Genomic DNA, 14,912 nt, shown 5'->3' with positions numbered 1-14,912 from the left:
GAACGACATGGGGGTAAGTGATTAATGACAAAATTTTCATTTTGGGGTGGAGTATCCCTTTAAGCACCCATCACCATATCTGAGTCCATCCAAAGAATTTCTGGTTTTCCCCTGCAATCAGCACAGAACGTGACAGAAGTGTGTGAATTCAGTGCTGTTCTAGCCATGATGCATACGGAGGCCAGATTCAGCTGAAAACTTGATTTCTTGCTCTGACTGTCTCTGTCTTGTGTCTGTGAATACCACTGTTGGTGGTGTGTCCCTGTGTTCCAGCGTTCTCAGATTTGAGAGTGTGAATGTGGGGTACAGAAGTGGGCGAGAGTCTTTGTGAGACTGGAGGCAGCACCAGATGTCCAATTTGCACTTCAGCTGGGCCTGAATGAGCTGCTGGACCACAGGTTTACCCTGACAGGTTCACTGAGAGAGCGAGAGACTCGGGCAAAAGCATCCGGCCCATAAGGTTTGATGATTATTATTGGCATGTCTTGTATTGCCAAAGCAGTGCAAAATAAGGAAAATATGTAGTAAAACGATAAAATTGAATATAATTGAAATTAATTTAAATTGAATGACAAATTATTACACATTTAAAATGAAAATATTCAGTAGTTGCGAGGTAAAGTGTGCCAGATGTGTAAGGGTAAACTATGTCAGTGACTTACCTGATAGTTATAGTGAGTTTTATATTCAAATCCAGAAATAAATATTACATTGGTTTTGTTGAAAAATATGAAACGGAGGCCAGATTTCTTCAAAGAATGCAAGGAAGCTCTGGCAAAGAGTAACCCGCCTTTCAAAGAAAACGATCAAGGATATTCCCCACAAAGTAAAGCATTGAAGAAGTTTCCTCTCAAAAAAGTTGAAGTGCAAGGAATAACGTTTCATATTTCCATGCAACCTTGACGGTTGAAGTGTGGAATAATAATGTCTTAGTTTATTCAGTCTAATAAATGCTTTTATTTTTTATTTCTTTATTTTTATCTTATCAAGAAGTTTTTAAGTTTATAGGAGACATTAATCAGACACAATCATTTTACAAGGCATAGATCATCCAAAAATGAAAATTGTCATCATTTACTCACCCTCATGTTGTTATTTGTTTCTTCTGTGGAGCACAAAGAGAAGATATTTTGGGACTTTGCTGTCCAAACACGATTGCACCTCATTGACTTTTGAATGAGATATGTTTATAATAATGTATAATCTTTTGTATGTTGTTGAACATACATCTTGGGTTCATTAATTACATAAATTATTATGTAAATAAAAACTTATGTTTTGGATGTGATTAATCGCGATTAATCGTTTGACAGCACTAGTGTATTTGTTCCAAACACTCTCTCTGAACGTGCAATACCTGTGTATTGCAGTTTGGTTTCTACTGCAGTTATACAGCATCTTTGAATGCAATCTGCACACACCTACAGTACATGCAGGAGCTGGAGGCAAATTGAAACTCAGGGTAATTCCATCATCTGTTTCTATTGCCAACTTCTCCACAATTCTTCTCCTCTCTCTTCATCAGGGTGGGATCATCATTAGGGGGTGTGCAGACACACGCATGCAGAGATCATTGGCTGGTTTGCATCACTGAACATTGGCAAGTGGTTTGCCTTAGAGGGGTGTGTGTTTGTATCACCATGTTAGCTGGGGAGGGAGGGGGCTTCAGATACTCTGCGTGCATTTAATTAAGTTTTTTTTTCTTTTTCTAAAATTGTGTGTCTTTCCTATCATAGTATCAGCTGTCTGTTGCCTTTTGTGAATGTGTGTCTCTCCCTCAATATATGCGAGTGTTTTGTTTTGTGTGTTTACCTGGCCATTTTGTCGACCTCCCTGGCAGTACAACGCTGTTTATGCATTCATACTTTGTGTCTGACGGTGTGTGAGTTTGTGTGTGGGTGGCAGGTACTGTGTGGGTCCATGTTGGTATGTTCGCAGTGGGCGGAGGGTCATGAACGTTTCCTTACACACGCACACACACACACGGACAGAGACAGTGTGTGTGGAGGGCTGTAAGTGACTGTTCTTAGCGCTAGGTGACACAGTGTGGGCTCGACTCCAGATGGGAGAGCATTAAGCTGTTAATAAATGAGGATCTTTCTCTGCATCTGTGGAATGACAGACATACAGTATTCTAATGAAGAAGGGATGCCCAGATGGCTTGATTTCATAGATAACTCCCCTCTTTCTCACATTTAATACTGATTGGCTTTATACAGTACTGCGAGTGTGTGAGAGAAACATTGACTCAGAGGGAGTGTTTTTTGTGCTTTTAATTGAAAGTACATCGGACAGTGACATAAGAGGAGTTGAATTGGAAATTGATGCATTTAACCTTTGGTGCATAACTATGTGAGGAAAACCAAATACACTTTATGTCCTGTAGTTAGACATACACAAACACACACATTGCGCAAGAACATTGCTGTTTTAGAGTGACTGCAGGGCCATGCAATAGCATCAGTCATGCTTGTTTTGTTTTTATGTTAAGAACAGCTCCCTATAAAAGTAAAGCAACATGACTGCTGTTGATTTAGGAACCGTAGCTTCCTCAAAGGTTGACATATATGATGCTCCTCCAACAGCCGCAAGAGATGAAACCTGAATTTGTGTTTACAGAGACAACATGAAATCAGTATAGCTATTCTAACTAAAACTATTGAAAATTTGTTTTTGTTATTTGAAATAAAGCTGAAATAAAAATGAAATATCATTATTAAATGAAATATTGCCTTGACAACTAACTGAAGTAAAATGAGTTGAATAAGTTAAGAAGTAAAAAAGCTAAATAGAAATAATTATACATTTCAAAACTAATAAAAATGACAAAAGTACATCAAAATGTACCTTTTTGCAGTGTTTGGCTCATCTTAAAGGGGTCATATGATGCTTTTTTAAAGATCATTATTTTGTGTATTTGGTGTAACAGAATATGTTGACATGCTTTAATGTTCAAAAAACACATTATTTTTCAAATACTGTACATTATTGTAGGTCCTCTATGCCCCGCCTCTCTCAAACGCTTCGTTTTCTACAAAGTCCCTCCTTCCGACAAGCGCAGTCTGCTCTGATTGGCCAGCTGACCCAGTGCATTGTGATTGGCCGAACACCGCAAGCACTCGTCGGAAATGTAACGCCCCTTACCATAATCGCGAGCTTCATCTTTCAAAATAAATGTAAAGACAGAGCCCGAAAGGGGAACAGAGTCGCGTGACAGACACAGTGATGAAGCTGGTATGTGTTTGTGATGTGACCCCCTCTCTCTCTCTCTCTCTCAGATTCAGATTCAGATTCAAATACAAATAAAGTGCTTTTGCTTTCGCCTAGAAACACACAGCGTCTCCCTGACATGCTGCATCAACACTAACTGCGGTTACTGAAACCACGCCTTCTTTCTTTGCGTGCACATTTGGGCGGCATTATGCAAATATTTCCACATAATGAGGTAGATATGTGGGGGCGTGTTAGAACGAGCCGTTTTAGGGGGGCGTGGCAGAGTCTTAACTTCGATAAAGAATATCTCTTTGGTTTTGAGACTTTAGTCTTTGCAACTTCAGGGATCTTATCTATTCACGAACAGCTTGTAACACTCCAAAGAGAAAGGAAAACTTGAAATCGCATCATATGACCCCTTTAATTGAAAAGAGTAAAGCATTATTTTAACTAGCTGTTATATCATTTTCATTCTACAATCAAATCACTGTAGCTAACATAAAGACTGAATCTTCCTGGCGTTTTATTCTCTCCTCTTATGCAGTAATCTGTTACTGTACACTTGATAATTTTACATTCTGCATGATTTTAGAAATTGGGAATGTGAAAGAAAATAAAGTCTTTTTTTTTTTGTCTTCAAAGATTGTAAATGCTTGTGAATGTTGCTTCATGTTGTCTTTAATGGTTCGAATAACACAACAGACAGAATCCCACAGAAGCCTTATGGGACTATCACATGAAGTGCACCCACTTTCTTCCTTTAACAACAGCGAAAAGTTAAATATTTCAAAGAGAAACAAAAAAAGGGGAGTCCAACCGAGCGGTTTCATTTCTCAACCCTCTCTTGTCATGAATCGGCATTCACATCTCCCTCTTTTGTCAGCCTTGTGTTTGTGTGTTTCTGTTTTGGGGATTTGTCTTTTCTTCATGTATTCTTTATTCCTTCCTTTTAATCTATTGGTAATTCCCCACTCTTCCCTGTGCTGTCACTCCATCAGTGTACCAGCGTTCCCCCACTCACTGTCATTATCCAAACAGCTTTGAAGTCATTCATTCATTCCGTCCTGCCCGAGTAGCTTTAAAAGACTCCGTCGGTCGACTGATCTGAAGTCAGTATACAGCGGCTAAGACAAACACATCTTGCAGTATTGATTACCCTTCACTGTCCAGAGTCCAGTCGGCTCATTAGTCTGGGTCAGAGCGGGACCACCTGATAAGCACCTGCCCTCATTTTTCAATTCCCCTCGGGATTCCCATCATGCAAGAGGTCAAAGTTGCATATGACACTCCTCTTTTTTTTCTATGTGGAACACAAATGTCTCATCACCCGAGTGCTGAGGTCAGCCGGACGGGGGAGATTGAGTCGTAATACCTCCGTTGTGGGAGGTCTGTGGGTTTTTTTTCTCTTTTCTCTTGCTTTATCGCTTTCCATGACTTATTCTGTTCATCTAGGGGCCCAGGAACCCCCTCCTCCTAGTTTGAAGAGGACTCTTGCCGCATGGGAGTTTACAAACAGATCAACTTTCTTAGACAACAGTGCACTTCATTAAGGCCCTCAGCTGTGTGTGTCCACCTTATCGCTTGCCCACCCAGACGACATGCTCTGGTCAAGGCCACCGTGGCGTCTCTGCCTTTCTCTCGTCTCTTTCCATCCGTTCCTCCCACGCTCCCTCTTTTCTCAGCTGTGGCGTCGTGCGTGAGCTGGCAGAGGACGGTGTCTGCAGGGGGATTAGTGTGACCCCCCCCTGCTCTCATATGCTCTGTCTCCCCGCCGCTCCCCTGCAGATCCCCCTGCTAAGGCTCTTCCTTCCTCTCTGATCCTCCAGATCCTGGCCGCCACATCAGCAGCCCATAAACAAATCCCCTCCTAGAGTCTGAGCCTGGAGCTGACCCTGTGTGGCCCCACACCCATTGTCCTATTTGAGACCCATATCATTGGCAGATGAGACATAGCTGTATTTATGTATCTTATATGCGGGACCTCAGCAGTGCGACGTGGTTTAGTGTTTTGCTGGCTTAGAAGAAGATTGTACGGGATAGAATGGTGAATTAACGTGACGTTAGGCCTCTCGGAATCCCATGTCTGAAAAAGTTAATTTAACATTTAATGAAAGAAAAATATGTTTCTAGCAAACTTCCGAATGATAGATGTTTGATTTTTGTGTATTGTCTCCTGTGGATTTCTCTGGCTGTGGATTCCGATCTACCGTTAGCTTTGTCCCTCCAAAATGTTTTATTTTTTTTTTTCATTCCAATTAAAATAAAAACCCCTCATTTTGAGTCTTTAGTTTGTGCACACTTTACATGACAACACTCCTCTCCAGAGGGTCTGTGATCACCACCCTCGTCACGTTTAGAGGGGGAGGTGAGGAGCACTTAGCGTTCTTACCTGCAGGGTTTTCATTATCAGACTAATAAGACAATATTAATTATGCGACAGCACTGTGCTCTAATTACAATGACAGGCGATTGTGCTCTCCTCTCCATGTCAATTTATCTATAGGAGGGCAGCGAAGGCAAACGCTAATATTCCATATGATTATTTAGGATATTAACTGTGAGAATTGATTCTCTGTTTCTCTGTATATTGGCCTGGGGGAGCTCCCTCAGAGACCGCTAGTGACATGCTGATAGTTTGAAATGTTAAGGTTCAGAAATTTTGATTGCATCACCTGTGAGGGATGTATGAAGGAATGAACTGTGAACCCGATGTTCCCACCACCGAGCATTTGTATGAATTCTGCTCACGGAGTGTTCTGTGAGTCTGGGGGCAAAAAGTTAAACCTGTGAAAATAATCTTGTCTGAATACTGCACAAATAATTTATGAACTATTCAAAGTTGTTTTGTGAAGAGAGAAAAATAGCCCAGAGCTGCTCAGTGCTATAGTTTGGGGCATTTCTCAAGCTCTCAGTGATGTGAACTGTACAAACTCTGCACGAGTTCTAGAAAAGTCATATTTCTTTGGCTGCTTTTTATAAGATATGATGTCTTTGTAAATAGACATCAGTACAAATGAAAAGACAGCAAAACAAGACAGTGGCTGCTTTTTCAAGCTCTTTTCCTTCAAGTTTTTTTTGGAGTATGGTCACAAATGAAGAAACTGGATGTCTTCAACCATTTAGATGGACTTGTCTTTATCATTTTCCCTCACAGAGTGATTAACAAGTGCTTAACCTCAGTTAATCTCAAATTTATTTATTTTTTTTTAAAGACAAAGCTATTTTGTATTCCCTGCAAAAAAAAAAATAAATAAAAATGTCCTAAAGACTCCATGAAGTCAGTGTTAGCCCTGATTTGTCTTTGGTTCCCACAGACTAGTTATTTTTACCATATTATCATGTCTGTGTGTCCTTTAGTTGTTCAGTTGAAACCAATGTAATATGTACAGTAGACTATTGCATTTAATATATAATATGTTATTCATTGTATTTGCATAATAAATGTGCTGTGACATCGTAAATTTGAGACTGTGATTTTGAGATGAAGCAAAAGAGCAGCAGCCTGTTATTGTACAATAGCAGCAAAATTGCTTTTGAAGCTGAATATGATGCTTGACTCGAATTATCCACTTCAGCCACCATACTATCCACTTACTGCTGCCTATATATGTAAGATATATAATTCTGCTATATTGTTTTTCTATCCTGTGATGTTAGCATGGACAGTCCACTCTCCATTGGCACATGATGAGGGAACATGTTGCACGCATTCACGCATTTTATCTACAAGACCCCTCACCATCTTGTCGGACACGTATACGCAATCATCTGTGAGAGTGAATGGCCGTGGACCGTCTGGAACAGAACCCATGCACCCTTTCAAGACCCTCTCATTCTCTTCTCTCATATATCAAAAGAGAAGCACCTGAGGCACTGAAGCAATAATGTAGTATAAATGAAATTTCCTGCAAGGCTTATTGATGTCATTAAACACAAGCATATTGCACTTCACAACCATTTTAGTCTTCATCAGAGAGCTTGACATTTAGTGAATTAGGTACTGTTGAGCTGCCTGTGTCTTCCTACCGTCATCGGCGTCGCCGCCTCCGCCACGGTCTGTAGAGATATCCGTCATCTCATTTAGACCCGCTGACCACTGACGAGCGCTAATATCCCTTTGCATTTGCTCATTTGAGCCTAATGTACTTTTGGTGTTTGTAATCAAATAAGCAATAGCTTAGGCTATGCCTTATGGCTTTAAATGAGTATGTAACCATTACGGTTGCATTATTACTCTATCTAAAGGTTTTGTTTTGAGTTTTTTCCTCCCCTCTGTGTCATGATTGTGGGTATGAATTCATATGCACATTTGTTGTATTGATTCTCTGCATATGAAGTCACAGATCATTTTTTGATTGGATTTTTATTATCCTATTAATTATATATAATTAAATTTGATCTAGTCTAAACCAGTGGTTCTCAGATGGTTTACTTCAGGAATTTAGGAGGTTTTACATTTGAACGTCAGTTGTGGACCCTACAGTACATAGTACTGGAATTGTTCATTGTGTAAAATGCAGAAATAGAGAGATTAACTTTATTAATTTAGTAACTATAATTTGATAATTATTAGTTGAGATGTGTTCAGATGTTGTTGCTTTTACAGACTTGACTTTTCTTTATACTTTATAATTTATAGTGAGTTTTTTTTTGTGAAAATGTCTTTATATTCAGTTTCATTTTCTTCAGACATTCTTCGTCATTTACTGCACAAAACAATGTCTACCAATTTGTTACCATTTAAATTGTATTTTATACATAAAATGTGTGTATATATATGTATGTGTATGTATATATATATATATATATATATATATATGTATATACACACACACACACACACACACAAATGCTGAAATGAAATAAACTCTAATATGCACTTACATACACTTCAGACAAAAGAAAGCTGGCCATGCAAGAAAGTTAACACTGTTGGCCAAGAAAACATGCCAATGTCATAATCTTAATATAGGCAAAAATTGCCCAACAGCTTGACCAAAATGTCTATCATTATAAGTGATCTCATAATTAATCTATTCTGAGTCATATTATCTTTTTCCTTGCCTAGTTTTGTTGATGGTTTTCAAGGGCATTTGCGTCATGCAACCTTGTCTATGTAGGCATCTGCCTAATTTGACTAGTTTTTATATGGTTAGTTACACATTATCATTTGTATTTGATTCCCTTCCGCCTACAATCAGAACAGACCGGTCAACGAGTTTTGTGTCTTGACCCTCCAGTTGAGGACCACTGCTCTAGACCGTGTGCATCACACTGACTTCACCCATCAGCTCTGTTTGACTGTAGATCAAGACCTCACACATTTTGTGACACCAGCACAGCTGACAGTCTCAGCCGTCAGACACTGATCCGGCTCCACAACCTTCATGCTCCATTCCAGTGGGGCATCTGTTAGTGCCTCCACCCGGGTGGGCCGTAAAGTTCTCTCAGACTTGGCATAACAGGATGAGCGTGCCCTGAAAGATAAGCCCTGTTACATTGGAGCTGTTCTGCTGACTGTTGCCAAATCACAACCACAATAAAACATCTCATATTAATTAGCGCATTTGCTATTCACCTCTTAAAACACTGTAGTTTCAGCTGTTGCAGATCGTGAGCTAAAGCATAACAAGAAAGAAACGCTCAAAGTTGTTGATGTCACTGAACCATGAAACTTTTGGCCCGCGGTTGAAATTGCACTGTGTACAAATTCTTTAGCAATTTAGCTGCAGGGATAAACATACCTTACATCAACATGCTGTTTGTACTCTAGATTTGCCCCGTTTTAGGCTGACAGCGCCCGTACACTCGGCTCTCTGAGCAGAACAAGTGAAATCCAGACAGTTCCAATTATCTCTTTCACTGCGGCTGTCGAGTGTACAACTGCATGGACTTTGCATATATACAAAGAAGTGTGATTAATTCTGATCGTCATAATAAAAAAAAAAACATTGTTTTCAAACATTCAGTTTGAGTTGCATTACAATATGCTTTGTACGATTATACCAAATAAATCAAACTACACAATGGACCTTTTTCACAGATTTTGATTATGCATTTCCAGAATTATTAATATAATATATTTAGCAGTTTTTTCTCAATTAAAAAAAAAAAGTTCATGTTTATTACATAATTTTCCTTTATTATATTACCTTTGCATTAAATTACTGAAAACAAGTTTATGTTGCTGCATGAGTGTTTCTAATACAGCTGCTGAGGGAGTGATGGCAAATTTGACATTTTTCTCTCTTCTGACCACTGTATCAATCTCTTAATATTTTTTTTTACCGTTTTGAAAAGTCATAGAAATGCTATTGTATTTTTTTTTTCTTTTGTTATTGGAAAAAATGGGAACTCAAACATTTGTATTGGTTGTACACTAAAAATATTTAAAGTTTATTGATTAAAGAAGATTAATTGCAGGATTTTTTTAGAAGAAAATACTATCAGTTTATCATCTTTAAAGTTTTGCAATTAATTCAGCCTGTTCTTGTTTCTTTGTAATTATTTGTGAAATTTATTAGCAATTTCTGGTTACAATTTATTTTAAGGTGTTATTGTTACAGTGTAATTATACATTTAAGTACTGAGTAATATTAATTAACTACATGTACGTACTACATGGTTAGGGTTTGGCTTAGGGCTACTTGCATGTAATTATGCGTCATTTATTGCTATTATAATAGTAAGTGCGGTTAACAAAGACACCTTAAAATTAAGTGTTACCCAATTTCCAAGTGAATTTTTTTTCATCAGTTTAGTTTCTGTTCACTGCTAAAATTACCCGATTTCTTCTAAGAACCCCAGAAATATGATTAGGGTCCATCTAATATTCTTTAATAACTCCCTTCGGTGCTTTTTTATCTAAATGATCCATCTGGAGTTACAGTATATTTTAGTTTCAAACCAATTGGAAGATATATTTGTAAGTTTGTTTGAAAGACTTATAAGGATGTCTCTCTTGTCTCCTGTAGATCATTACAAAGTATGTTTATGAACGCTTGGAGAACGACTGCAACCTGAAGAAGGAGATCCTCCCTGTAAGTAATGACTTTTTTCCTCCTTAATACTTTAGATGCCCACAATTTGAATCTAAACAGAATTATTGCGAACATTGATGCAGTTGCTCTTGGCATCTTATAAGATTACAATGGTCTTTATTGTGTGAAAACTAAGTTTTAGAAAGATATTCTTCAACACTTCTCAACTCTCCAGGAGAAAATTGCATTTGTTCTGATGGCAAAATTGTGTACGCTCAAGGAGATTCCTGAGGTGTGGTCACTGCATTCATATGAGCAATAATGCTATGATTTCTAGTACACTTTTTAAGAGGCGTATCATTAAACTACACATCATTTTTGATAGCGGGTGTTTGCACTTGGTAGACATAGAATTTATGTCCTTTTAAAAGCACTGTAAGTTTCTCTCCATAAATCACCTGAACAATGCTGGCACAGGCTTTTATGAGCTGTTTTATTTGTGGAGAGTATTTACCAAATGATGTTCTTGGAGTCTGTATTGTCTTTCAGAGTGTTTCATGGGCAAAGCTACCTGTGACCAACTGCATTTAATGCTTAATCCATTTATCAAAGTCTATTTGAAAGAAGAGTAGACACAAAATGCATTGTGTTATTTCTAAGCGTATGATTTTATGCTCATCTTAGAGTGTGCCACATAACTTATCAGCACACAGGAAGCATACACCATGTAAATGTCAAGATAGATTTGTTGCAATGTAATGAAGTCATCAGATGCAGACAGACAGCAGTTGATGTTTTCGGCATTGAGCGCCGTTCATTAGAAATGATTCCAGGCTCTGACTCACTCTGCTGTTTCTGAGAGTGTCCTGCCCCACTTTAATAAGAGTAAATATAGTTGTTGACACACATCAGGGGATTGAGGAGTCGCACAAACAACACAAAAACACCTTTTATAATCGGATCGGGGTTCACAGAGTTTGCCGAGTTCGACTAAATGATGATGGATGTTAGGTTTCTTGATGATGGATGTTAGGTTTCTAGTTTTACTTAGTTATAAACTGCTTCATTTACTGTAGAATTTTGGAATGTAGTGTGAACTCTTGTTTTGAAGTGCCCTAAGTATGTTCAATATAAAAATGAAATGATCAAACTGAAGATTTCATTGGCTGTAATCTTGTGCCCTGTCGTAACTGGCGAATGGCATCTCAGTTTGGAGCTAATTGTAATATTTATATTCCTTCAGGTTGATGCAACTGAGGATGAACCAAAAAGCTTTATTTACATGAGCGAGGATGCCCTCACTAACCCAGAGAAGATCATGGTTCTCATCCAGGGCAGTGGAGTGGTAAGGGCAGGCCAGTGGGCTCGGCGCCTCATCATTAACGAAGACCTTAACAGTGTTTTTTTTTTTTTTTTTTTAGCGAAGGGAAGTATTTAAGCATGATGCATACAAAGTTACTCTCACTTTTTGTTGTAAAATAATTTATTGCATATGTGTTGTGTTGAGTGTGTGTTGGCTATATAGTTTATTTATCCAGATTATCTTGTTCTGAGATCAGATGTCAATCAAGTAAAAATGTGGCAACTTTAAGTTCCAATTCCAGCAAAATTTTAATAACATACATACATACTCTTTTTTATTAATATTTCAGAAATAAGTTATGCAACAAAAACAATAATATTCTGAAATATTATTAAAATTATTTAGAAATATTTTCTGTTTTAATAAATTATAAAATGTAATTTATTCCTGTGATGGCAAAGCTGAATTTCCAGCAGTCTTTAGTATCACATGATCCTTTAGAAATCATTCTAATATACTGATTTGATGCTGTTTATTATCAATTATTGGTGGCCATTTATTAGTAATGTTTTTTATATTGTCAATGTTGAAAACGGTTAAAGGGTTAGTTCACCCAAAAATGTTTAATGCCACTCAGCGGGTGTTGCATGCATCAGTCCAAAAGAAGTTAAATAAAAAGCGCACATCCATTAAAAAAAGTGTCTCACCAGGCGCCGGGGGGTGAACAAAGGCCTCCTGTAGCGAATCGATGCGTTTTTGTAAGAAAAATATCCATATTCAAAACATAATAATCACTTTAATGTAGCTTGCACCAACAGTTGTACACGGAAGCAGCTCCGGGAGGATGACGTATGAGGTCAGCGCTGCGCATGCGCCGGTGAGTCTCGTGAAAACCAACGTTTGTTAACAGGAGCAAAGGAAGCAAAGTTTCCTTACTTTAGCAAAGGAAAACCTCTTGGCTTATATCGAAATCCTCCGACATTCTTCTTTACAAATCCTCATTTTGTACTTCTAATAAGTGACCGGTGTTTTGTTTTGATCTCTCTGCTGCGTTTCTTCGTTCGTCACTTCTGAGCGGCACGTATGCAAAGCCGACCTCCATATGTCACCCGCCCGTGACAAAAGACATTGTACTCAAAAGATAGAAATAACTGACTTAAAACCATTTTTAGCTGGTGAAAATACTAGTGTTCTAATCATTTTGGCCACCACTGTATATAAAAAAGTTGATAAGCAGTTAAATGTGTTGGTTTACACACAAAGAAAAGTGTGAGCTTAATAAGTCCAGGAATATGGATATAAAATAAAATATTTGTATAGTATTATATAATAATAATAAGATATAAAATGATTAATTTACTTGTTAAATTTGATTTACAGAACTTTTTACAGGCTGTTTTCTAACAGTTTAGACTTGAATAAAAAGAGAAAAGTTGCACTTAACCTTTTCACAGGCATTTTTTTCATAGTTAGACATTTATTGTGATGTATCATTATAGAATTGTCTAGCAATATTTCAATTACTGCAAAAATCGCTGTATCATGATATTATCATATCGTGAGCCATGTATTGTGATTCGTATCGTGAGGTACCCTGCAATTCCCACCCCTAGTTCTTACTCTATATTCAATCAAATAAATGCAGCGTTGTTGAGCATAAGAGACTTAAATGATCTTAATTATTCGAAACTTGTGACCAGTAGTGCATATGCAGTAGTGCATATGTATTGTGAATTTAAAACATAATGAAGTTTTCTCTTTTTTGTTTGTTTGTGTATTTTATACACATTAAAAATACTTATTTCTATATTATTTTAGTTTATATTATTAAAAATGAATGTGGTTTGGTGTGTAAAGATATTGGCAGGGTGTGTAAATATCTGAACTTCTGGTCTGACTGGGCCAGTAGATTTTAACATCACTGAAAGTGTTATCACATGCTTGTAGTCTGAGCAACTGCTGTATCTATCTCTATTTTCTCCTCTGTATCCCTCTTTACTCTCTCCAATCCATAGATATTTATTTACCCAGCAAAAGGAGCTGTTTTGCTGTTACGTGTGTACTGTAAACTGTAATTTAGATTTTAATTTCTTTTCTCTGTCGGAGGACGTATCCCCGAGTGGAGTTATTTCCGTCCATCGCGGCTAGTCGTTTGTCACGCTGCCCGCCGCTACCTGTGTAATTTCATCGGCCCATGCGTTCAAATTGACTTAAGGGAGATCTCCCTCGCTCTTCCATCTAAATGTCATAAAACACACACACACTGCCACACTGATGTCTGCAGGCAAAGTCACTTTTCGTACAGTGCCGGGAAAAGACGGACAGGGAAGGCGAGTTTGCTTGTAGGTGTGTGTGAGTGGCTTATTGCATTTGCGAAGAGGTGCGTTCTGGGGGCGTACTGTGACGGGTTAGACGGAAAGAATGCATGTTGTGCTCTGCCGACCATTTATCATGCTAAATAATGACCCCAGCTTTGCCGTGACATCATCATAATAGCATTTACAGGAAGAGAGATTCCAGAGTTTGTTGCGTGTATATCAGTATGACAGAGGGAATGTGGCTGTCACTTTGCAATATCTGAATTGCTGAAGGTGTGCGGATGCGCTGTCTGATTCTTCAAGTGACGGCTCGTGTTTGTGATTTCCTCTGTGATAAACAAGGCCACCTGAGGCCATGTGCCGAATACGCTCTGATCCGAGATCAGTTTGTTCTTTTAGCCTGTGAAATGTGTTATTCTGATGGGAATTGGTTACGTGCTTGCAAACAGATTTCATTGCTCCCTGATCTGTCCTGTGAAGCTTTATTAAAGATTATTGTGTAGAAATAAGGCCATGTGCCGAATACGCTCTGATCCGAGATCAGTTTGTTCTTTTAGCCTGTGAAATGTGTTATTCTGATGGGAATTTGTTACGTGCTTACAAACAGATTTCATTGCTCCCTGATCTGTCCCGTGAAGCTTTATTAAAGATTATTGTGTAGAAATAAGATTGTAAAATAAAGCAGGTTGATTCTGAGTTGCTCACAATTTTGATGTGGGCACTTTGGTGGGCAGTCGTGGCCTAATGGATAGAGAGTCGGACTTGAAACCCGAAGGTCACGGGTTCGAGTCTCAGGTCCAGCAGGGATTGTAGGTGGGGGGAGTGAATAACCAGCGCTCTCTCCACCTTCAATACCACGACTGAGGTGAGACCCTTGAGCAAGGCACCGAACCCCCAACTGCTCCCTGGGCGCCGCAGCATTGGCTGCCCACTGTTCCAGGTGTGTGTTCACGGTGTGTGTGTGTGCGTGTTTGTTCACTACTCACTGCTGTGTGTGTGCACTTGGATGGGTGAAATGCGACACACGTCATTTCCTTTCCTTTCCTTTCCTTTCCTTTCCTTTCCTTTCCTTTCCTTTCCTTTCCTTTCCTTTCCTTT

General features: G+C 38.5%; 1 protein-coding gene across 1 annotated transcript in view; it reads left to right on the top strand.

Moving 5' to 3' along the window:
* LOC107699675 (protein FAM172A-like) overlaps positions 1–14,912 on the top strand; it is a 59,261-nt gene that overhangs the window by 9,686 nt on the left and 34,663 nt on the right. Inside the window, exons 5-6 of the mRNA XM_016501011.1 lie at positions 10,188–10,253; positions 11,437–11,590. Coding sequence (XP_016356497.1) covers positions 10,188–10,253; positions 11,437–11,590 — 220 coding nt within the window. The remainder of the gene's footprint in view (positions 1–10,187; positions 10,254–11,436; positions 11,591–14,912) is intronic.

This window comes from Sinocyclocheilus anshuiensis, unplaced genomic scaffold, assembly GCF_001515605.1.
Source record: "Sinocyclocheilus anshuiensis isolate Anshui unplaced genomic scaffold, SAMN03320099.WGS_v1.1 scaffold278, whole genome shotgun sequence".
Taxonomy (NCBI): domain Eukaryota; kingdom Metazoa; phylum Chordata; class Actinopteri; order Cypriniformes; family Cyprinidae; genus Sinocyclocheilus; species Sinocyclocheilus anshuiensis.
The sequence above is the reverse complement of the archived record's forward strand: the minus strand, read 5'-3'. Positions and strand labels throughout refer to the sequence as shown.